Here is a 22,131-nt window from a genome sequence, read left to right on the forward strand (position 1 = left end):
CATCAACATGATGTAGCACCATCACAGCGACGGGGCAGATAACTACCCCGTGCTCACTCCAGACAGGGCGCTTCTTCTCCTAGAGTTCCCGTTGTCACAATACTTGCCCCGCAAGATGCGCGTGCACAGCCCACACAAATGTCGTGGCCGACAGCCTCAAAGCGATCTGACTGCAACAGTACTCAGAAGACCCACTGCACCACCTCCTCCATGTCTTCCATCTTGTCATACGGCAGTGGCATTGCAGACAACAGGTCGTGTTCGGAGGCACCGTAGGCCCAGTGCGTGTGACGCACCCTCGCATCTGCCTCCGACAGCACCAGCACACTCGCGGCAAAGTCTTCAGCTCTGGCGGTCTTCTCATGCGTGTTGGGGCTCGCGAGCGGCCTCACCGCGGCGACGGCAGACGCCTCGGCGACCGTGGGTAAGCGCACCAGTGGCTGTGCAGCGGCGTCCAGCAGGTGCTCTGCGAAATCCTCGTGCGCCAGCAGCTCTGCCGGTGCGGCCAGCGCGTGCGGCAGCTCCGTGAAGCTGGCCGCACCGGCATGCAGCGTGCGCGCGTCCAGCACCAGCGCCTGCACTGCGCGCCGCCCACGCAGCTCCACGAGTGCCGGTGCCTCCCACTGAGCCCCCGCCACGCCCTTGCGCGCTTCCTGCAGTCCCGCCAGCACAACGTCCGCGACGCTGCTGCCCGCCGACAGTGTCACGTTGCGCATCCGGCCAGCCGCCATGCTACAGCGCGCCACCGGCAAGATTTCACGGTAGGCGTGTCGCTGGCCAGCACGCGCCGCTCGAAGCGACACGCCGTCCTCCGGCGGCACCAGCACCTTCACCACGCGCTGCCCGCGGAAGTCCGGCAGCGCGTGCCGCAGGCTGCGCAACAGCGGGCAGAAGCCCTCCTCGTCGTTACTCACCAGAATCAGCGGCAGGTGCATCAGACGCTGGAAATTGGTGTTCAAGTGCACAAACTGTATCCCGGGCGTGTGGCTTGCCCCTGCAAGGCTCAGAGATACGGAGAGGTCGCTTGTCTTCAAGAGCTTCTTTCGCCTCAACGGGTACCAGTCTCGCTCCAGCAGCATCGGGGTGGGGAACAGCTCCTCCAGGAAGTCGCGCAGCGTCTCGCCAACAGCATTGTCACTGAACTTAGAGTTGATGTTCGTGAACGGTTTTTTATCGATGTAGCTGCGAATCCTCATCATCGCCTTGCTGTTCCAGTCCCGATCATCACGGAATTCGTGGTAGCGCGCAGACATCTCCGCCTCTGTGATGTATGTGGCTGGCGCGCAGCCGTCCTCATTGTCCAGCGCCACATCCACCACCGGGAACACCGGCGTCTCGTTGCCCAGCGGTGACAGCCCAGCACCACGCTGCATGCGCCAGGCTTGCTTCGCCATCAGGTACGGTAGGTACTGGCTCGACGCAGCCCACGGGTGCCGCAGCATGTGCGCCGTGTGCGTCGAAGGCGGGAACAGGTCCGTTGTGGTTCGCTTGCGTGCAATGAGCATGTTCAGATTGAGGTCAGGCGCGTAGCGCTTGTGGATGTAGCTCCACATTTGTCGGCACTGTGGATAGGGGGCGTGACTGTCGAGCCGCATGCGGTACTTGCGCAGCCGCGGCTGAGTCTTGAAGATTCGGTGCGTTGGGAACTCGTGCGTGGCGATGTGACTCGCCCACACCTCCAGATAACGCATCATCAGCGCACGCGCGCTTGACGCAGCGGCTACGTCCTCTGAGTGACGCCCCATCATACTCAGCAGATGCCCCATGACCGTAACGGCGCGCGCCAACTCCTCCCCGCGCTCCGCTGGCGGCGCCCTTTGGGGCCCCTCCTCCGCTGCCACGATTTTCCGAGCTTTGAGGTAGTAGCGCGGTGCGATGAGGTCGGCCGTGGTGCGGTCCAACACGCGCCGGCCCCAGTGCACCAGCGCTGGCATCTGTGCCTTGCCCGCCCACGTCCACTCGCCACTGTGTGGCGTCTCAGTTGACGGAGGTACAAGAGCAAAGGTGCCCGCTGCGTCCGCGGTCCACGACGGCTCGCCCTCCACCGACACGCGCGGCATGGCACACGCACCATGCTCCAGCGCACCGTCAGCGGCACCCCACGCGCACTTTGTCCACGCGCACACCTCAGCGCTGCTGTTGCTCGCGCACGCCGTGCTCGTGGCCTGCGCGCTGCCGCCCGGCGCCACCACGCTCGCGCGCGCGTCTACGGCAGCAGTGAAGGCCGCCCACGACGCACGCACGATGCCGCGCCGCACAGCGGTTTCCTCGCCCACCGCTGACACCAGCGCCGCCGCAGCGGCAGCAGGCTGCACAAGCTCCTCCAGGTCCGCGGGTGTCTTGTCCAGATCGCGGTGCATCAACATTGTGTTGAACACGAGACCACGGCGGAAGTAGTCTGTGTTGCTCTCATTGTAATAGAGGGGATCTTTGAACCGAATGCGCAACAGGGGTCCTCCATATTCGTTGACGAAGTCGGTGATGTCGACATCCTTCATTATGAGGTAGTCGTCGTTCATGTACACAAAGATGGAGGATGCGTTGCGCAGGCGGTACACAAAGGGTTCAATGGTGAAGCTGTTGACGGTTGTCAGGGGCGCAGGCGGCATCAGCGCGCGCTGGTCGACAACGTGAATGCGCGTATAGTGGAGCTCGCCGGTGCTTGCCTCTTTCACGAAGCGCGCCTCGGCAGTGCCCAGCACTCCTGCGTCGTCGCCGTCAGCGGCACCGCCCCCCGTTTTAGCCCGTGCCGTGGCGGCGGCGTAGAGGGAACGCATGAAAAAGTTCCGGCTCTGGTTCAGCCACAGCGGCACGTTGCCGTATGGCGTCACAACCACGATGCGGCCGCGGTGCCAGGTGCGCGTGTGGCGGAGCAGCCCGCGCATCGCGTGGCGCAGCTCGTCGCAGTCCGCATCGATGTCGTCCGGCTTCACGCTATCTCCGTCCGCTCCCAGCGCGCGCAGCAGTTCCCTGTTCGTCAGCGTCATCTCCGGCGGCGGCGGCGGCGGCGCGCCCTGGGGCTCGCTGGGGTGCCTCGTGGCCCACCACAGCGACGCCTCCACGCGCTTTATCGCGTCCTTGCCGGCGCCCACGTCGGCCAGCAGCTCCGACATGGCGCACGGACTCGACGACACGAACAGCAGCTCAGTGATGTAGCGACTGAAGGTGTCCTCGGCGATGCGCGGCGCGTCTGCGTCGATGTCGTCCGCACGCTGCATCTCGCCCCACAGCAGCTGCGCCGATGCGATCATGTTCCAGCAATCCCACGACTTCGCGAACGGCTTCGTGTATCCGCGCGTGACGTCACTGCCGTTGACGTAGGAGAAGATGAAATCCAGGTGCGCGTGGCGCTGCAGGAGCTCGTCGCGCGTGTAGCGGCGGTAGTGCGTGCGCAGGCCCTGGTCCGCTTTGGTGAAGTCCGCATCGTCTGTGCGACTGCTGGCAGTGGTGGTGGTGCCGGTGGCTTTTGCCGCGACCGCGGCGGCGTGCGGGACGGCGAGGGGCCGCACAGTGAAGTTGAAGGCGCCGTTGGTGGTGTGGTGCGGGGCTGCGCCGGCGTCGCCGAGCTGCCAGTTGGCCTCGCCGTCGAGCCATGGCGATGGTGCCAGCGGCGTGTCGCGCTGCACGCTCTGCGGCGCGGCGCAGAAGGCCTCGTAGGTGCTGCGACCCACGCCGCTGCGCCGCCGCTCATCCACGCGCATACCGCCGCGGCCGAATACGCGCACCACGTAGCGGTCGCTCTCCACGTCGTGGTGAATGTACGCCGCGTGAGGAACACCGGTGTAGCCGTCGTAGCTGCTGGCAGTGGGTCGGCCGCAGAAGTGCGCGAGGGTGCGGAGCGACCGCGGCCCGTACGGGCTCAGTGAGCGCGGGTCATGCACAGGGGAGACGAGCGAGGGCCCCATCGAAGTGAGTTCAAAATGCGTTTCTTGGTATGTCCAGAGTTCGATGTTATCCGGCTGTTCATGAAACCTGTGTAAACAGGAAATGCCAAATAATAGACAGTATATAATGAGGACAGTCTCGAAGACGGTGACACTAGTGACCCTCATGTTGCAGATGCGGAGATTGAGGGATGTAGCGATGCAGCACCGACTGAACAGACGTTCATGGAATCGTAGGGAAACACGCCGCGCATCCCATTTTCTGAGTCGTAGAACAGTGGTAGATCGCTGAATCCACTTGCACTTCGAGCGCAAAAAGAAAAAGCACAGGGTACTAAGAAAAATGATCAGGATGCACAGCGTCGTGTATGAGGTAAAGAGGAGCTTCATGACTGCCACCGCCATTCGGGCACGAGGAGGGATCACCGTTTTGGGGTTGTGTATGTGGGTGTCAAGGGGGGTGCGGGGTTGGCACGGGTGAGTTTATATATTTCCCCTTTTTTCTAGTGTTCCCCCGCCGTTGTTTTCGTGAGTGCGTAGAAAAAAAGGGAAGGAGAGTTCTGGGAGGGGGCGAATAAGAGGACTTTACCCGAGGGTATAGGCGTCGGGAATAGCGGAATGCATGGTCATGTGCAAGAGGAGAGGCGCAAAACTGTGTCGGTGTATAAGCAGGCAGGTGTGTGTGTGTGTGAGGGGGAGGGGGGGGGCGGAACAATCCGTCCTTGCACATATCCAGTCACACCAGATGAGGTTATGAGGCGGGGCGAATCGGCGGGACTTTCGTCGAGGACTCGGACAGTGCGAATACGGAGATCAAAGGGACACGACACTCGCTGAGGCCTTGTTTGAGAGTAAATGAGACAGGGATGCAACACTCATGCGCCAAGTACCGTATTTCCTCGAACTGCACCGCCCCCCCCCCCCAAACTGTGTAAAACTGTTTTTCGATGTGTTTCTCTTCCGTTTTTGTTTCTTCATTTCGATCCTCCTCTAGAGCTGCACAGCGCGATTGAGGGGTGGTGGTGAAGGCAAAACGACGACAACACACGCACAGAAAATCGACAATGACAAAAAATGGTAAAATAGTAGAAAAGAGGGGGATCCGGGAGGGGGCGGGGGGCGAAGGAGTTCGTCCTTTGCAAGGAGAGAATACAGCCTCGCTTTCATCGTATAGGGGATGAGTAGCCCTCATCCTCAGCCTCCCTCTCCCCCAAAAGGAGAAAAAGCCACTTGGGCAAACAAGCGGCATGTGGTAGCACAGCCCACCTGAGTGTAACGTGTGAAGCCCTCCTTCTGGGCGCCATCTTCGCTTTGCAATACGCACAAGAGCGCATCCACTGCTTAGTCAACGAGGCGAAGGTGTAGGGAATGATAAAGGGGTGTGGGGTGAGTGGGGTTCTACAATGGTGGTCATTTCTCAAAAAATGCAGGGCGCTCTCCTCACACTACTCCACATCTACCCATACACGCTTGTGGCTGTGTGTGTGTGTGTGTGTTTTGGGAGGGGGGGAGGACGGCATAAAAAGCAACAGTTCAAGGGGAGATACGTGACGGTGGTTGCCGTGGTGGTGGTGACAATGAGGTGGACAACACGCCCAGAAGTAAACGAGGACCGAAAAAAAAAATGACATGTTAAGGGATAAAGTCTGCACAGCGGCGAGGGCGGTGGGGGTGGAGGAAGGGCGCGATGTGCACACCGGGGAAAGAACAGTCGACAAACAACCAAAAGAGGGGAGAGAATAATGGCGTACCCCAGCACGAATTCCAAGTGAAAAAGTACAACACCAAAAACAACGGGCATATTTTCTTTCTTTTCAGAGCTCGTCGCTCTGTCTATGCGGACATACCGGGACCACATCGCTTACCAGCACCACACCTTCACTAGACCCCCCCCCTCACTCCCCTAACTGCCTACTCGCCCGACACCTCTTGTGGTGGCTCAGGCTCACCGCCAGCAGGCCAGCAATGGCTGGGCGGGTTCCGTTCAAGTCCACTGGACACTCGGCTCATCACACGCACGGTACAAGCGCGCCCAACTGTCGCGGGTCGCACCGACGCCACGCCACGCCACCACACAGAACCTGATCGCCGTCACCCGCAGCGATGCGTCGCCCTGACACCTCCTCACCTGGTAGGCGCCTGGGTTCTGTGCCTCCTCCCCACCCCCGCAACTCAGGATCGGCTCAAAGGGCAGAAGGATGAGGGCTGCTTGACACGCTGTGCGGAAGACCTTTTTGCGGCGGAAGTTGTGTGGGTTGAGTGCGTGAAGGGGGAGGAGAGGGGAGGGCTGAATCCCTCGCTGTAGTCCATGAGCGGGTACGTATGGCGCACACCACTCCACTCCACTCCACTCCCCCGTCTTTCCTTACCATTCTTCTTACTTTCCTGATACCTGAAGGTGGAGTGAGGGGGAAGGGGTGAGGGGGGGGTTCTGTCTCGACTCAGATTGCTGCTTCCCTGATTGCGCAAGAGGTTCTGTGCATATATTTCAGTATTGATCCTGGGCGGGTCCCTGTCAGGATGCTGTGTCAGGTGTGGTGGTTGGAGTGAAGAGAGAGAGAGGACCAGGGACGAATCACGCAAGTGTCCCCCCTCTTTGCCCCTCTCGATGCGTGCGATTTTTCTTCGCGACGGAGTACCGCTTCGCAGCAAGCCCGCACCCGCTGTGGGAGTGGCGTCCGACTTGCCGCGTACGTGGCGAGCACGAACTGGTAAACCGAGAGAGGCACGCAGACGGTGGGTATTTCATCGGCCCATGAGACCGCTGACGCTGTTCGAGCAGTCCATTTGCGAGAAACGCAGTCAGCCAGCAGCAGCGTGTGATCGATAGTGTGCCTCTGTATGTCTGGGCTGCTCACCATGACGCGAAACGCGGCCGCATGGAGTTCACTAGGGAGGCTCGGGATAATCCTCAATGCCTCACTCCCACTGTTGAGAGGCTTGTCCTTGCCGCTCAGTAAAGCCTCGTACAGGTGTAGTGCAAAACGATAGAAAATGGGCAAGCACGCCAGCAGCGTGTTCCCGTCGGCCTTGTCAAACGAAGGTGCAGACGCTGCTGACACCGCGTTCGACGTAGTAAGACACCATGCATCATTCAAGCAGTTTACGTAGGCAGCGGCGGCCCACAAAAGTCGATGGCCGTCCGCCCCCTTGCCGCCTTGATTATCGTCTACACCGGCGTGCCGGGCTCTTTCAAGGGATTTGGTATACGCAGCTAGCGTCCAAAGCGCATCGGCCAGCTCTGCGGGGCTAAAGATTGCAGTGATTGTTGTGTCTGATGACACAGTCTTCTTCCGCACAGAGTGGAGATAGTGCAGAACAGGTGCAGAGACAATAGCCTCACAACAATACCCCAATCGAGGTGGTCGCGCGTGGGCGTCGCCGTCTGCTTCGGGCAAGCCACAAGGAGGCAAACATAAAGCACTATCCATCCACCGGTTCGTGCCTGTGTTGTACGCTGTTACCCTAACATTTTCAAGAGCTTTGCAGACGAGCTGATCACTCCAGGAGAGCATATTGGAATCGGAAAAGTGAGGAAAGTAGCGTCGGCACAGCAGCTGCACAACTGTTTCATCTTCCGTGTCAGTGAGGTCTCCCTCCGTCGCCTGGACCAGAAGCACCGCAGCAGGGATCTCTGCGGTGGGGTGCAAAGAACGCGCAGATCGGTCTACCGTTGCCCAGTCCGTCGGCGAGGATGCAATGCCCATATTCCAACGCCATTCTCGAACAGCACTGCTGTTAGCCTCAGAGATCCACTGAAGCCGTCGCAACTGCGCCGAGGCAGGGCCCGTCATGCCGGCATATGTGCAGCGCAGCTCCTGACCGCAGGGGGAGCAAGATTGTACCGTTGACATGAGATGAGCAGGGCAGGGTGCTTCCCACCCCGCCAAGAGTGCCTGTGCGGTGTGTTGCTCGAGCGCTGTTCGCATCACCTGGTCCCAGGATGCCAGACATGCTTGGGAAAGTAATTGTGCTCCACTGAGCTTGCTCTTTTCCATCGCTGCCCACTCTTGGAGCACGCTCACCAATTCTGAGGAATGCATCGGTCCTGGAAGCGCCACCAGCCACTTGCACAGCCGCTGGATGCTTGCGAGGGAGAGAGGGAGCGCCATCATCTCACGATAGGCCATCCACTCGCGCACCACACGTACTGCTCCCTCTGCATCCTGGCACAGGACGCCAATGAGTGAACAACACGTGCCTTTGTGGATGTGCGGCCACACCGGCGCACTGAATAGTTCGGCGATGGAGAGGGGTTGGCTGTCTTCTCCGCTGGGCAGGTACGTTTCCCACGGGGTGCGTGCCTCGCCTTTCAGATCCAGAAACGCAGTCGTAGCCACCTCGGCACGTGTATAAGCTGCCAACCTCCACACTGCAGCAAAAATACGACGCTGTTGCGAGACTGTCATGGTCGCTAGAAACGCTTGTCCGGAGTCAATCGAGGCGCGAGGCAGTACCGAACCCTCGGGCGACACTCCTTTCCAGCTATGAAAGCATCGCATAAGGCGCACGCAGAGGACCTCGGCGAGGCATAATGCGTGCAGCGGGACACTTGTTGCAGTCTCTAGGATATCCTCCCATTCTTCAACAGTCGCACGCTCAGCAGCGGACATGCAAGCACCTCGTTGAGTTCCTGCTGCGTGAAGCGTGTCCAGTTCTGGTGGTGCATCACCATACAGTAGCTGCTCCGGCTCATCGATGCAAGGCATGCCCCACCGGAGGCGAGCATATGCCTGCAGTGCTGCGGCTCCTTCGTTCAGCACACGCTGTGCCACCGCGCCTTCCGGGTATACTCGCGATGCTTCTACTCCCCGTAAGGATGCACGCTTCATAGTGCTCGACAGCGCCCCTAAAGATTGCTTCTGCGTGACGCTGCGCTTCAGCAACACAGCAAGTAGGCAACGGTCTGCTGACGATACCGCCCACCCGTCCGTGTCTCTTGCGGCTCGGTCGACTCGCTGAAAGATCTCAGCACCGGCAGGCGGCACAGTGCCACTGCGCTGCCTGCCGACTCCAGACGGGGATGGCACTGCCTCGAGACCAAGGGCCAGCCGGCGCCACGACAGAAGAAACATCGACAAAGCACCGGAGGGTGCGCCACTGTCTGCCAACCTGGGGCCCTTGCGTAGTCTGTGAACCACTGCCGCGCGCACGACTGGGTCCATGTCTTCCCGCGCCAGGAGAAGTGCCCAGGCGAGAAGAAGGTCGGCTCTTTCCCCGATGGTCGCCTCGGCAGCACGGCTCTTGGCTGGGGCGGAGTTGAGGAAGGAGCGATGTACGAGGTGACACAGAGCTGCCTTCCGTACCTCTGCCACAAGACCAGGAGGGATTATAAGAAATGTGTGCCGGCGTTGCCCGCCGCCATCAATAGCGTCAACGGAGCTCCGAGGCATTGAAGGGATCCTGCATGAGCGACGACGGCCTCGCCTGCCGTGCGGTGCACTTGCAGTGCTGTGATAGACTCGCAGGTAAACGCCGCACAACAACGCCTCGAGGCAGTCGATATTTTGACGCCTGCGCAAACTCCGACGCGTTGCGTAGCACAAGAGCGTGAAGACTTCCCAGACGCGCTCCTGGATCGTCGCCACGAGCTCCGGCGATCGTCTGCCTTGTGCAGAAGGAGCAGTGATGAGCAGCTGAGGACAACTCAGCAGAAGCCGGCTCAGGTGAGCCATATGCTTCCCACTCAGTTCCGCAGACCGACGGGCGAGAATTTCGACCAAGTGCAGGATTAGCGCGCAGCAAAAAGGTGCACCACCGTTGGTGCACACTTCACTACCGCCGTGTGTGCCGGTCACCCCTTCCAACAAGACTAGAAGTGCATCGGCGTGTGCGTGACGCAGCAGCGCACCAACGTGTTTGGCAAAGTGACTGTCTTCCTCAAACTTCTCTGCATGATCTTGAACTCTTTCCTCTCGGCGGCGGCTTCCCACGCATTTTTCCCACGTGTTAAAGATATCGCGCAACACTTGATTACAGGCATCCACGTACCCGGACACACTTGCGGTATAGCGCTCATGGAGCACATTGCACCACCGTGGACGCCGAAGAAGAGTCGGAAGCGTGGCGAGCTGAGAACCCGCGAGAGGCAGCGGGGGGCTCTGTGACGGTGGGGTTAATGGCGCTGAAAGTGGGGTAGGCAGTGGTTTCGCGCACACCGACGTCGACGAGACCCCCCTCAGTTGATCAGGGTGCAGCGTGGAGGCGGTTTGAGATGGTGTAGGTGTTGAAGCATATCGCGGCTTTGCGGAGACTGCAAACTTCGCATTGGAGAAAATATGGTGAAGAGTGGGGTGTGGCTGTTGCAGGTCCTGCTGCGCGAGCGAGAGTTCACTCTCCAACTCGAAAGAAGTGGTGTCACGTACATTGGAACGCGCCGCGGCAACGGGGATCGTCGTCAGGGTACGGCACGGCGACGTCGCGCGTACACCCCCACACGCGCACACCTCATTCGGGGCGACAGACGCGGAGAGGGAGCGCGAAGTGTAAGGCACAAGGGGTGAGACAAGCGTGCGAAGCGTTAGCAGCCTTCGCATGGGGGAGTTGCAGAGGTTGGCGCGAACGCTGAAAACAGAAGCGCACACACGCAAGACGACATAAAAGAGAGTATGACTAAAAAAAGGGGGGGCATGCGTGCACGTTTGTGTTGCGAGCCCTCTTCACACCCTTTTTTCGCATCAATGCTGTCGTAAAGGACATGTTGGAGAGACATAATACAAACACCCGCCCCAAGTGCACGTGTGCCGCGTGTATACGTGTGTGTGTGTGAGGCGGGGGTAAGTTCCAGAAAGACAGTGCCGCAAGAAAAAAAACAAGAGGGTCCGCGAGTCTCTACAGAGTGGGCGAGGTTAGAGCAGCTCGGTGAGTCATCTCGTCGCTCCTCTCTGAGGCTCCCATGCACGAGAACGACTAAAAACGCGGGATGGAGGCCGCCCCTTCCCCCCCCCCTCCCCACACGCGACTTCACAACAGAGATGAGAACCTGCACTCGTACGCATGCATCGTCGTCTCTCGGGTGTACAAATGAGCGCTTTATTTGTGCATCTGCGCAAAATGGCACCAGAGAGAGTGTGGCCGTGGGTGGGTGAATTGTTGTGGGTTGACAAATGCACAGTCTGCCACAACCCCCCCCTCCTTTTTTTTCTTGCTGTCCATCCTGTTCTACAGCGCCGCCATTCAATGGCGCACCCCTCTCACCTCATCGCTTTGGTGCCAATTTGCTTTGTACGCCGTTTCGCCCACACACAGAGAATTGGGGAGGGGATGGGGGTCGAGGGAGACGGCAGCACTCAGAGAGCGCCACGAATACACACAGACGGGCAAGCGAACAGGATTGCGCATATATACGCATGCACCATGAGCGATGCCAGCCAGGTGATTCCGTGCAGGTCCCCCGGATCCACATTCAGGATACAACAGCGAACAAAGCACAACAACAAAACTGCAGCAGCAGCAACAGCAGCAGCAACAACAACAACAACACACACACACACACACACACACACACACAATACAACGCACGGACGCTTTTCGCCCAATGGTGGAGCCCATTGGGCAGTTAAAGGGAACTGCAAATAGGGCCATCAAGCGAGATGGCGCGCCCTCGCCTTACATGTACACCACACCACACTACTACTACTACAGAAGCACGCACATATGCACAGCACGCTCACGGTCCGCTTGGAGCTGTCTTATTGGGAGACATTCCCCTGCACCTCCGCGATAATCTTATCTAGCTTGGCGCGCTCCGCCAGAGACTTGAGGAGCGTCACAATCATGGCAGTGTAGTCGTGACGGCGCCGCACGTTCGCCTCCTTGTCTTTCTTGCGCTGCACCTGCATATCATTCAGTTCTTCCTCCAGTGCCTTCGTTGGCTTCTCCTCTGCCCTGAGAGCAGCAATTTTCTTCTCCAGGACAGTGATCGGGTCATCGACAATTGCCATGAGGGAGAAGGAGATTCCTTGCCCAGTTCCTTTGGTGTCCCTCACCGCAACGTCGTTGATACGCCGCTGCACTACGTCCACCAGCGCCTCTCGGTAGTTCGCGTCCGTAGCCTCGCGGCATTGTAGCGGACCTTCCTGTAGACCATCGAGCTCCCAAACGTGTCCGTGGCGGTACACGAAGGAGACAAAGTGATACACATCCGCCTCCTTTGACGACGGCCGGTTTTCTTCAAAGGCCGAGTGTGGGGCGAAGGAGTTGTGTGCCTCGCGCAATTCATCAAAGTTGTCCAGAAGTGAGCCCCGCATCTCGGGGTCAAGGTCCTGGCAGAAGCCCAGGTAGTTCTGCACCTTGGGCCCAAGTTCTACTTGATCGGAATAGTTGCACAGCGTGTTCATTATGGCGAGCGTGGCACAGGCGTTGTCAATCACCTGCTTGGCAAAGAAAACTGGTGCGTCCTTCACGACTGTGCCGAGCTGCGACGCCTGCTCCAACGAGTTCCATTTGAACAGCAACACAAGGCTGTATACGTGCTCGTACTGCTCCAGTATCGAGGAGTCCAGCATAATAAGTTCCTCTACGGAGATCCCTTTCACACCAATGCTTTGCACGATCTCTGTGAACACCGCTGGATCGCTCTCGATGAGACACCAACGGCTCGCATCGCTGGGCATCTTCTCGTGGTTGTTTTTTGTTCTACAGCGCAGATTGTCGCCCTGGTCTAAACCATGTGTGACTCCTTTACGCTCTCACGGTCACTCGCACTTGTATTCACGCACTCTGCGCGAAGAACACGGGGCGACTAGCTGAGGAAGGGGGAGGGGGAGGGGGAGGGACGGGTGGGGAAGGGGCGAGAATCGCTACCGTATTATTGGTACTGATGGCGTATATATATATATATATGAAGCGATATTAATGCAGGGGGGGGGAAGGCAGGGGCGGATGACTTCATGATTGTGACTGTGACGATGGTGGACGAGGCATGTATGGCTGGTTTGATGGGGGGAGACGAGCGAGAGATGGTTCACAGGTGGCACACTCATCTTTTATTTGAATCAATAGAGATTGCCCCCTCCTCTTTTGAATTTCTCGAATAAGTAGAACGAGAAGCGCACTGCGTCAAAAAGAATCGAGAGGACATCGTGCGCAGACACACACACACACATGCACGCGCGCAAATGCGATTTCAAGCATGAGCTCATGAGCGAGGCCACACGAGAAAACAAAAGATGAAAATCCCGAAAAGAGAGCTCCGAGAACATATAAGAAAGGAAGCAGACCGTCCAAAAAGAATCTAAGGCTGCATGTACACCCGAGATACACACAAACGAGTTGAGCCAGTGGATGTGCGATTCGTGCAAGGAAGTACACTGGATAGTGAGCGGGATAATTTTTCCTTCCGCGCCGCCATTCTTGCTCTTGTCCTCCTGGAGCTCTTCTCACCACCTCCTGAGCCTCGCGCCGTCCAAAACAACAAAAAGATAATAACCACCTGCATAGGCAAACACGCCAACAACACAGAAAGAGCACCAGTGGGGAGGGGAGGGGTTCACCTGCGAATCAGCACAGGGGCAGTGTCTGCACAAGCTGCAAAAGCGCATCCAATACACTGGCAGCAGCAGGGGTGTCGACGCGGAGCGCGTAGCCGTCCGTTTCTCTCGAAACATGTTTCGTGTAGTTCTGCTGATAAAACGCTGAGAAGGCTGTGGTGGGAATCGACAGTGTCTTGCGGAACGGCTTCGCCAAAGCTAACAAAATAGAGAGATAGCCGGGGCAGCCAAGGAATACTTCCAGTGGGTACTCCCTCTCACGACAGCGCAGTACTTGCGGAAACTGTGTCATATTTAGCGCAGAACGCGTCACGAGGCCGATGGTGGACACATGGGCTGTTAGTCCTGGCAGGAAGATGGTCTGAGGTGATAGCGTCGACGGCCACGCGATGAGAAGGTGAGTGCGGGGATCTGCCGTGATGGCTTGCAGAAGCGGCCCGAGGTCGCCGGCTGGCCGCGTCAAGCGATCCGCGTAGCAGCCTGCTACCTGTGCCAATCCATCCAGGACGTAAAACAGACCCGAGAAGTTCAAGGAGGAGGCTAACTCGGCGGGGATGGCGTAGAAAATAAGATCTATTGCAGCCGACCGAAGTTCGGGCACTGCGGGTGTGCGACACGCCGCCTGGAGAATGGGGTACATCTCCTGGGCGAGTCTTGTCCATCTCGACAGCACCTCGACTCCCACCAACGCTGCGGCCTGGCTGAACGTGGTGAAGTCCGGCGGTGTTGGCGGCTGAGCGTTGGGTTTTATGACCAAGTCCCACAGCTGCGCCAACAGCTGCTCTGCCCCCCGTAGTGCCGGCCGCTGCGCCACCACTGCATCGATCACGCTTCGTACAATGAGCTGGTAGAGTGCGCAAAGGTCCAGCAGCAGCGGTGATGGCGGCGTTGCCGGCACCCCAGCCGTTGTTGCTGGCCCGAAAAGCAGATGGAAATCGAGGACAAGTAGTACCGAATTGTGGAACGGGTGCTGTGATTGGAACTGCAGCGTCCACAAATAGTGGCGCACTAAGAGCGAAGCTGTGGTGGAAACACCACTGCGAGGAGGCCCACTCACAAGCACGCGACATGGCGCCCCGCCAGCTGTTACGCTCTTCGGGGTAAGCGTATTGAAAAAGAGCGAGAGGGCCTCGCCAGCGACAAGGTCGATCGGGGAGGTGTTGTGCAGTCGTTGATATGCAGCCCACTTGCGCAGAAGAAAATAATCCAAACTGCTGGAAGTAGATGTGGATGTGAGGGGCTGCTGGTGTAGCTGCAGGACGGAGGGGCTACCAGTTGGAGAGGACGCTCTGACAAAAGCCGGGCGCGGCGGCAGGGGGAACGTTCTGTGCGACAAGAAAACCATGCCACGCGACGTCGACGCCGTGGTTGTACGCGGCGCACCCGGCGACTCTGCCTGTCCATGTGAGGTCGATCCGCCCACGACGTCTGTGCGAGGCCCTGCCGTGGACGTATTTGGCGGCGCGGGTCCAGCCGCGGCTACTGCTGAGGCGAAGAGGCGGTCTGCTGGGGTGCCTTCTGCAAGATGGGGAGTTACGCCAAGGCCATTGAGCTCTGGAGGCGTCTGCGACGACATCGGCCCCTCACCAGAGGACGCGCGCCCTCGCATTGCCGTGCTCAGCGTGATGCTCAGGAGGCGCCCTCTCGCGTCCGTCTGCGAGGGGCGGGGCATAGGCGAGTCGGGTGGCCAAGCGACATCTACACTGGCCTGTTTCCCTGCCGCGCTGCCGGCTAGAGAGGTAGAAAAGGCCGTATGTCCTTTTCTGGGCGTGATGCTGACTGAGTAGTAGTCGGCGCTGCCGCAATACGCGCGGCCATCACCACCAGCACTCGTGTTGTACCTGACATCAGCTGGCTGCTTAATCGGGGGTGAGGCGGATGGTGACCTTTCTTCCCCCAAGCTGGTCTCGATGCCTGATTGTGTTGCTGGCGTGTCGGATGTGATGTCAACCACCGAAGTTGCTGGTGCTGCTGGCGGTGGCCCCGCGGTGAGACCAGCCAGGCGCCGCGCAAGAAAACCGGGCCCCACGCTTACCACAATCGTGCGCGCATCAATACACTCTTTCACGCGCCAGAGAGGCTTGCCTGTGATGGTGTACAGGAACCGATATCCCCTCCCAGTTGTATCCTCGGCTGGGCGTAAGGGTAGGCGGGCTGTGAGGTACTGGCAGAGTTCTGCCAAGGTATCAACGCTGGCGGGCAGAGAGATGCGGTAAGGCCGCTCCATCCCTACATCGCAGTTGAGGTAAATCACAAGCGGAGGCGACTGCGCCGAGGAGGCAGGGGTAGCAGAGGCTGTCATTATCTACAGAGAGGTGGTGATGAATGGGGGGAGAGATAAAGAGCTGTGGGTGGTATGCGGCCAGTATGGGGGGTTGGGAGGGGGCAATGTGCGCGGTGCGCATGCACTTGAGTGACCCGCTCAATACTACACAGTCAGCGTACGCCTTCCCGTTTCACATGGGGGGGGGGAGTGCGAAGAGGAGGGTGTCCGACGCAAGTGTCTACGCTTGCCAAGAAGCGACGGGTGGGAAAGGGGGGAGTCCAGAGCAGCAATAAAGGGCTAGGGAGGAGCGTTGGGGTTCGAAGTCGGGGAGTTGGAGAGGTTGAATGAGCACATGTGCGCATTAAGACGCAAAAAAAAGTCGGCGACGGGGGTGTTATTACTCGTTTGTGTGATCAAATAGGGCCTGGACAGAGCGGAAGAGTAGGCCCATGGGGTCTCGGCAAGGGGGAGACGCACCCCTCCACCGGGATAGCAGTCGTGCAGTGAGAGCGCGAAGACTATCATGAAAGCACCGATAAGACAGGGGAGGGGAGTGGAGGGGTGGTGTGACGGTGGAAAGGTCAGAGCCACGAGGTGGAGAGGAGAATCGACAGTAGTGTTTAAGAACGACACAGAAACCTCCTAAGGGGAGGGGGGATATCGTTGTCACCACCAAAGACAGAGACACACACGCGGAAAAAAAACAAAAAAAACTTAAATCAAGTAGCTTAAAGAAGAAAGTCGGAGAAACAAAGGAGGACGGGTAGCTTCTTCCTCCCCTCTCTACCCCGCCCGCCCCCCCTTCCTCCACTGGGTGCTTAATTTGATACAAATATGCGCATATACCATTACGGCTCTTCATTCATGTACTCAATATGTATACACACACACGTCCGTGGATGTGCAGATATATATATATATACATACCAATATACAAACATTAGTTTACGCTGACTTGCAGATGCGTAAACGACGATCTCAAAACATGACAGTGAAATCACTGAGCCACGCCTCCAGAAAAATTACGTCACACTGCGCAAGGAAAAACAAAAAGACATCTTTCGACATGTGCGTCAATAAACAGCCGCAACACACGCACAAAAAAACAGTAGTTGTATACATAAAAAAGCATCAGGAGGGTCCATCTCACTCACGCGAAAAAAAAAAACAGATAAGAAGGCCGAAAAAAAAACACGTGCGCGCATCCCTGCCGGTCCCTATACCCCACGGCAAGCACCTATGGTCATCAACATGATGTAGCACCATCACAGCGACGGGGCAGATAACTACCCCGTGCTCACTCCAGACAGGGCGCTTCTTCTCCTAGAGTTCCCGTTGTCACAATACTTGCCCCGCAAGATGCGCGTGCACAGCCCACACAAATGTCGTGGCCGACAGCCTCAAAGCGATCTGACTGCAACAGTACTCAGAAGACCCACTGCACCACCTCCTCCATGTCTTCCATCTTGTCATACGGCAGTGGCATTGCAGACAACAGGTCGTGTTCGGAGGCACCGTAGGCCCAGTGCGTGTGACGCACCCTCGCATCTGCCTCCGACAGCACCAGCACACTCGCGGCAAAGTCTTCAGCTCTGGCGGTCTTCTCATGCGTGTTGGGGCTCGCGAGCGGCCTCACCGCGGCGACGGCAGACGCCTCGGCGACCGTGGGTAAGCGCACCAGTGGCTGTGCAGCGGCGTCCAGCAGGTGCTCTGCGAAATCCTCGTGCGCCAGCAGCTCTGCCGGTGCGGCCAGCGCGTGCGGCAGCTCCGTGAAGCTGGCCGCACCGGCATGCAGCGTGCGCGCGTCCAGCACCAGCGCCTGCACTGCGCGCCGCCCACGCAGCTCCACGAGTGCCGGTGCCTCCCACTGAGCCCCCGCCACGCCCTTGCGCGCTTCCTGCAGTCCCGCCAGCACAACGTCCGCGACGCTGCTGCCCGCCGACAGTGTCACGTTGCGCATCCGGCCAGCCGCCATGCTACAGCGCGCCACCGGCAAGATTTCACGGTAGGCGTGTCGCTGGCCAGCACGCGCCGCTCGAAGCGACACGCCGTCCTCCGGCGGCACCAGCACCTTCACCACGCGCTGCCCGCGGAAGTCCGGCAGCGCGTGCCGCAGGCTGCGCAACAGCGGGCAGAAGCCCTCCTCGTCGTTACTCACCAGAATCAGCGGCAGGTGCATCAGACGCTGGAAATTGGTGTTCAAGTGCACAAACTGTATCCCGGGCGTGTGGCTTGCCCCTGCAAGGCTCAGAGATACGGAGAGGTCGCTTGTCTTCAAGAGCTTCTTTCGCCTCAACGGGTACCAGTCTCGCTCCAGCAGCATCGGGGTGGGGAACAGCTCCTCCAGGAAGTCGCGCAGCGTCTCGCCAACAGCATTGTCACTGAACTTAGAGTTGATGTTCGTGAATGCCGTGACACTCTGATACCCTCGAATGCGTTCCATTCGTCCAGCGTTGTGCTTTGTGTCATCATCGAATTCCTCATATGCGGCTTCCTTGAGCTCCTCACCGTGAAAAGTGGCTGGCGCGCAGCCGTCCTCATTGTCCAGCGCCACGTCCACCACCGGGAACACCGGCGTCTCGTTGCCCAGCGGTGACAGCCCAGCACCACGCTGCATGCGCCAGGCTTGCTTCGCCATCAGGTACGGTAGGTACTGGCTCGACGCAGCCCACGGGTGCCGCAGCATGTGCGCCGTGTGCGTCGAAGGCGGCAACAGGTCCGTCGTGGTTCGCTTGCGTGCAATGAACATGTTCAGATTGAGGTCAGGCGCGTAGCGCTTGTGGATGTAGCCCCACATTTGTCGGCACTGTGGATAGGGGGCGTGACTGTCGAGCCGCATGCGGTACTTGCGCAGCCGCGGCTGAGTCTTGAAGATTCGGTGCGTTGGGAACTCGTGTGTGGCGATGTGACTCGCCCACGCCTCCAGGTACTGAATCATCAGCGCACGCGCGCTTGACGCAGCGGCTATGTCCTCTGAGTGACGCCCCATCATATTCAGCAGATGCCCCATGAGTGTAACGGCGAGCGCCAACTCCTCCCCGCGCTCCGCTGGCGGCGCTCTTTCGGGCCCCTCCTCCGCTGCCACGATTTTCCGAGCTTTGAGGTAGTAGCGCGGTGCGATGAGGTCGGCCGTGGTGCGGTCCAACACGCGCCGGCCCCAGTGCACCAGCGCCGGCATCTGTGCCTTGCCCGCCCACGTCCACTCGCCACTGTGTGGCGTCTCAGTTGACGGAGGTACAAGAGCAAAGGTGCCCGCTGCGTCCGCGGTCCACGACGGCTCGCCCTCCACCGACACGCGCGGCATGGCACACGCACCATGCTCCAGCGCACCGTCAGCGGCACCCCACGCGCACTTTGTCCACGCGCACACCTCAGCGCTGCTGTTGCTCGCGCACGCCGTGCTCGTGGCCTGCGCGCTGCCGCCCGGCGCCACCACGCTCGCGCGCGCGTCTACGGCAGCAGTGAAGGTCGCCCACGACGCACGCACGATGCCGCGCCGCACAGCGGTTTCCTCGCCCACCGCTGACACCAGCGCCGCCGCAGCGGCAGCAGGCTGCACAAGCTCCTCCAGGTCCGCAGGTGTCTGGTCAAGTTCCCTCTGGAGGTGATACGAATTTAGTAAAACAGAGCGCATGAAGCCTTTTATCTTTGGACTGTCCCTCGGTACCTCGCCGGGTACGGCAACCCGCAACAGGGGTCCTCCATATTCGTTGACGAAGTCGGTGATGTCGACATCCTTCATTATGAGGTAGTCGTCGTTCATGTACACAAAGATGGAGGATGCGTTGCGCAGGCGGTACACAAAGGGTTCAATGGTGAAGCTGTTGACGGTTGTCAGGGGCGCAGGCGGCATCAGCGCGCGCTGGTCGACAACGTGAATGCGCGTATAGTGGAGCTCGCCGGTGCTTGCCTCTTTCACGAAGCGCGCCTCGGCAGTGCCCAGCACGCCTGCGTCGTCGCCGTCAGCGGCACCGCCCCCCGTTTTAGCCCGTGCCGTGGCGGCGGCGTAGAGGGAACGCATGAAAAAGTTCCGGCTCTGGTTCAGCCACAGCGGCACGTTGCCGTATGGCGTCACAACCACGATGCGGCCGCGGTGCCAGGTGCGCGTGTGGCGGAGCAGCCCGCGCATCGCGTGGCGCAGCTCGTCGCAGTCCGCATCGATGTCGTCCGGCTTCACGCTATCTCCGTCCGCTCCCAGCGCGCGCAGCAGTTCCCTGTTCGTCAGCGTCATCTCCGGCGGCGGCGGCGGCGGCGCGCCCTGGGGCTCGCTGGGGTGCCTCGTGGCCCACCACAGCGACGCCTCCACGCGCTTTATCGCGTCCTTGCCGGCGCCCATGCCGGCCAGCAGCTCCGACATGGCGCACGGACTCGACGACACGAACAGCAGCTCAGTGATGTAGCGACTGAAGGTGTCCTCGGCGATGCGCGGCGCGTCTGCGCCGATGTCGCCCGCACGCTGCATCTCGCCCCACAGCAGCTGCGCCGATGCGATCATGTTCCAGCAATCCCACGACTTCGCGAACGGCTTCGTGTATCCGCGCGTGACGTCACTGCCGTTGACGTAGGAGAAGATGAAATCCAGGTGCGCGTGGCGCTGCAGGAGCTCGTCGCGCGTGTAGCGGCGGTAGTGCGTGCGCAGGCCCTGGTCCGCTTTGGTGAAGTCCGCATCGTCTGTGCGACTGCTGGCAGTGGTGGTGGTGCCGGTGGCTTTTGCCGCGACCGCGGCGGCGTGCGGGACGGCGAGGGGCCGCACAGTGAAGTTGAAGGCGCCGTTGGTGGTGTGGTGCGGGGCTGCGCCGGCGTCGCCGAGCTGCCAGTTGGCCTCGCCGTCGAGCCATGGCGATGGTGCCAGCGGCGTGTCGCGCTGCACGCTCTGCGGCGCGGCGCAGAAGGCCTCGTAGGTGCTGCGACCCACGCCGCTGCGCCGCCGCTCATCCACGCGCATACCGCCGCGGCCGAATACGCGCACCACGTAGCGGTCGCTCTCCACGTCGTGGTGAATGTACGCCGCGTGAGGTACACCGGTGTAGCCGTCGTAGCTGCTGGCAGTGGGTCGGCCGCAGAAGTGCGCGAGGGTGCGGAGCGACCGCGGCCCGTACGGGCTCAGTGAGCGCGGGTCATGCACAGGGGAGACGAGCGAGGGCCCCATCGAAGCGAGTTCAAAATGCGTTTCTTGGTATGTCCATAACTGAAGGTTCAAAGGGCTCATGTTGAATTGACACAGATGACTCAGGCTTGTAAAGGTGCAGAGGTACAGCAATATAAAGGCAATGCCTAGTACTGCGCAAAAATCCCAGCGGCGCAGGAGAATAGGGATAGGACACTCTGCTTCACGGATGCTACGAAGCCGCTGACACAGTTGGCACACTGTTATGTGGATCTCATCGAAGCGGGCGGCAAGAAATGGTCTGCATCGCGGAATTAGTCGAAGGATACACACTAGTATGTAGAGGATCACGAAAGCTGCAACATATAGGAGCAGTTGCAAGACAGCGACTGACTCAGAGCCGATCGTTTTCAATTCCGGTGCGGTGGCTTTCTCCGGGAGGGAAATGCCGACGTGCATCGCTGGCACGACTTGGCAGCCCACCCCTTCACTCCAGCGAAAAACAATCAATGTGGGGATGTCCAAGACTCTGGCTTGAAGATGCCTATGGGTGACGTTGGCTCGCTGTAAAAAGTACGCGGAAAAAATTTTTTAATAAGCATACACCCAGTATATATATATATATATGTGTGTGTGTGTGTGTATGTGTATGTCAAAATATTTATGGTTGTCTACCGTAAACGACCCCCAGCACGTGCACAAGCGCGGAAAGGAATGACAAGCAACGATCGAGAAGTAAGAGAAACAAATGGCAGGCACGCGTTGCCTTACGGCGCATCCATCAGTGAGTTCAAGTGGAGATTCACCACAACGACAATGAAACAGCTGATGGAAAGTGAAATGTACGTGTACATACACAATATATATATATATATATTTTATATGTGTGTGTATTCGGGAAGTAATGAATGCGAGTGTGTTCACAAGTGTGGCTTGCTTGATGTGTAATGACCACTAACACGATGAGAGGAACATGGCCTGCGACGAAAATGCGATGCTTAAAGGGGAAGGGGGGGGGGCAGGGCACAAGTGCGAGAAGGGAAGACAGGCAAAGACTGAGATGCAACGTGTAAAGCACACATACAGGGGTCACAAAAAACAGCATAGTCAGTATTCGTAGTCCTGTTTATTCGTCCATACCGGGACCATATGACAGCCGACCACCATACCCCTGAGTAGGGCTCCCCCCACTCCTCTTACTACTTGCTCGCCGGCCCATCGCGTGATGCCACGCGATGATGGGCGTTCACTAGGACTATGGCTGAGGCACACCTCCCCAGGGCCACCACTGTCTCGAGCCCTGCCTACTCGCCCGACACGCGCTACACCTCTTGTGGTGGCTCAGGCTCACCGCCAGCAGGCCAGCAATGGCTGGGCGGGTTC

The 22,131-nt window shown here is 59.1% G+C and overlaps 5 protein-coding genes across 5 annotated transcripts; all 5 read right to left on the bottom strand.

The window, feature by feature from the left end:
• Window positions 1-182: 182 nt before the first annotated feature.
• Window positions 183-4,289, bottom strand: JKF63_01549 (uncharacterized protein; the record flags this gene model as incomplete). Its single annotated transcript, XM_067897595.1, has 1 exon — window positions 183-4,289. The coding sequence occupies one exon, from the start codon at window positions 4,287-4,289 to the stop codon at window positions 183-185; it is 4,107 nt and encodes a 1,368-aa protein (XP_067753752.1).
• A 2,123-nt stretch (window positions 4,290-6,412) lies between these two features.
• JKF63_01550 (uncharacterized protein) lies at window positions 6,413-10,420 on the bottom strand (the record flags this gene model as incomplete). Its single annotated transcript, XM_067897596.1, has 1 exon — window positions 6,413-10,420. One exon carries the CDS (start codon window positions 10,418-10,420, stop codon window positions 6,413-6,415), a length of 4,008 nt encoding a protein of 1,335 aa, XP_067753753.1.
• Window positions 10,421-11,575: 1,155 nt separating this feature from the next.
• Window positions 11,576-12,499, bottom strand: JKF63_01551 (uncharacterized protein; the record flags this gene model as incomplete). The annotated part of the gene is made up of 1 exon (XM_067897597.1): window positions 11,576-12,499. The coding sequence occupies one exon, from the start codon at window positions 12,497-12,499 to the stop codon at window positions 11,576-11,578; it is 924 nt and encodes a 307-aa protein (XP_067753754.1).
• Window positions 12,500-13,385: 886 nt separating this feature from the next.
• Window positions 13,386-15,602, bottom strand: JKF63_01552 (uncharacterized protein; the record flags this gene model as incomplete). Its single annotated transcript, XM_067897598.1, has 1 exon — window positions 13,386-15,602. The coding sequence occupies one exon, from the start codon at window positions 15,600-15,602 to the stop codon at window positions 13,386-13,388; it is 2,217 nt and encodes a 738-aa protein (XP_067753755.1).
• Window positions 15,603-17,067: 1,465 nt separating this feature from the next.
• JKF63_01553 (uncharacterized protein) lies at window positions 17,068-21,207 on the bottom strand (the record flags this gene model as incomplete). The annotated part of the gene is made up of 1 exon (XM_067897599.1): window positions 17,068-21,207. One exon carries the CDS (start codon window positions 21,205-21,207, stop codon window positions 17,068-17,070), a length of 4,140 nt encoding a protein of 1,379 aa, XP_067753756.1.
• Window positions 21,208-22,131: the final 924 nt, after the last annotated feature.

Source organism: Porcisia hertigi, chromosome 35 (genome assembly GCF_017918235.1).
Source record: "Porcisia hertigi strain C119 chromosome 35, whole genome shotgun sequence".
Lineage (NCBI taxonomy): Eukaryota > Euglenozoa > Kinetoplastea > Trypanosomatida > Trypanosomatidae > Porcisia > Porcisia hertigi.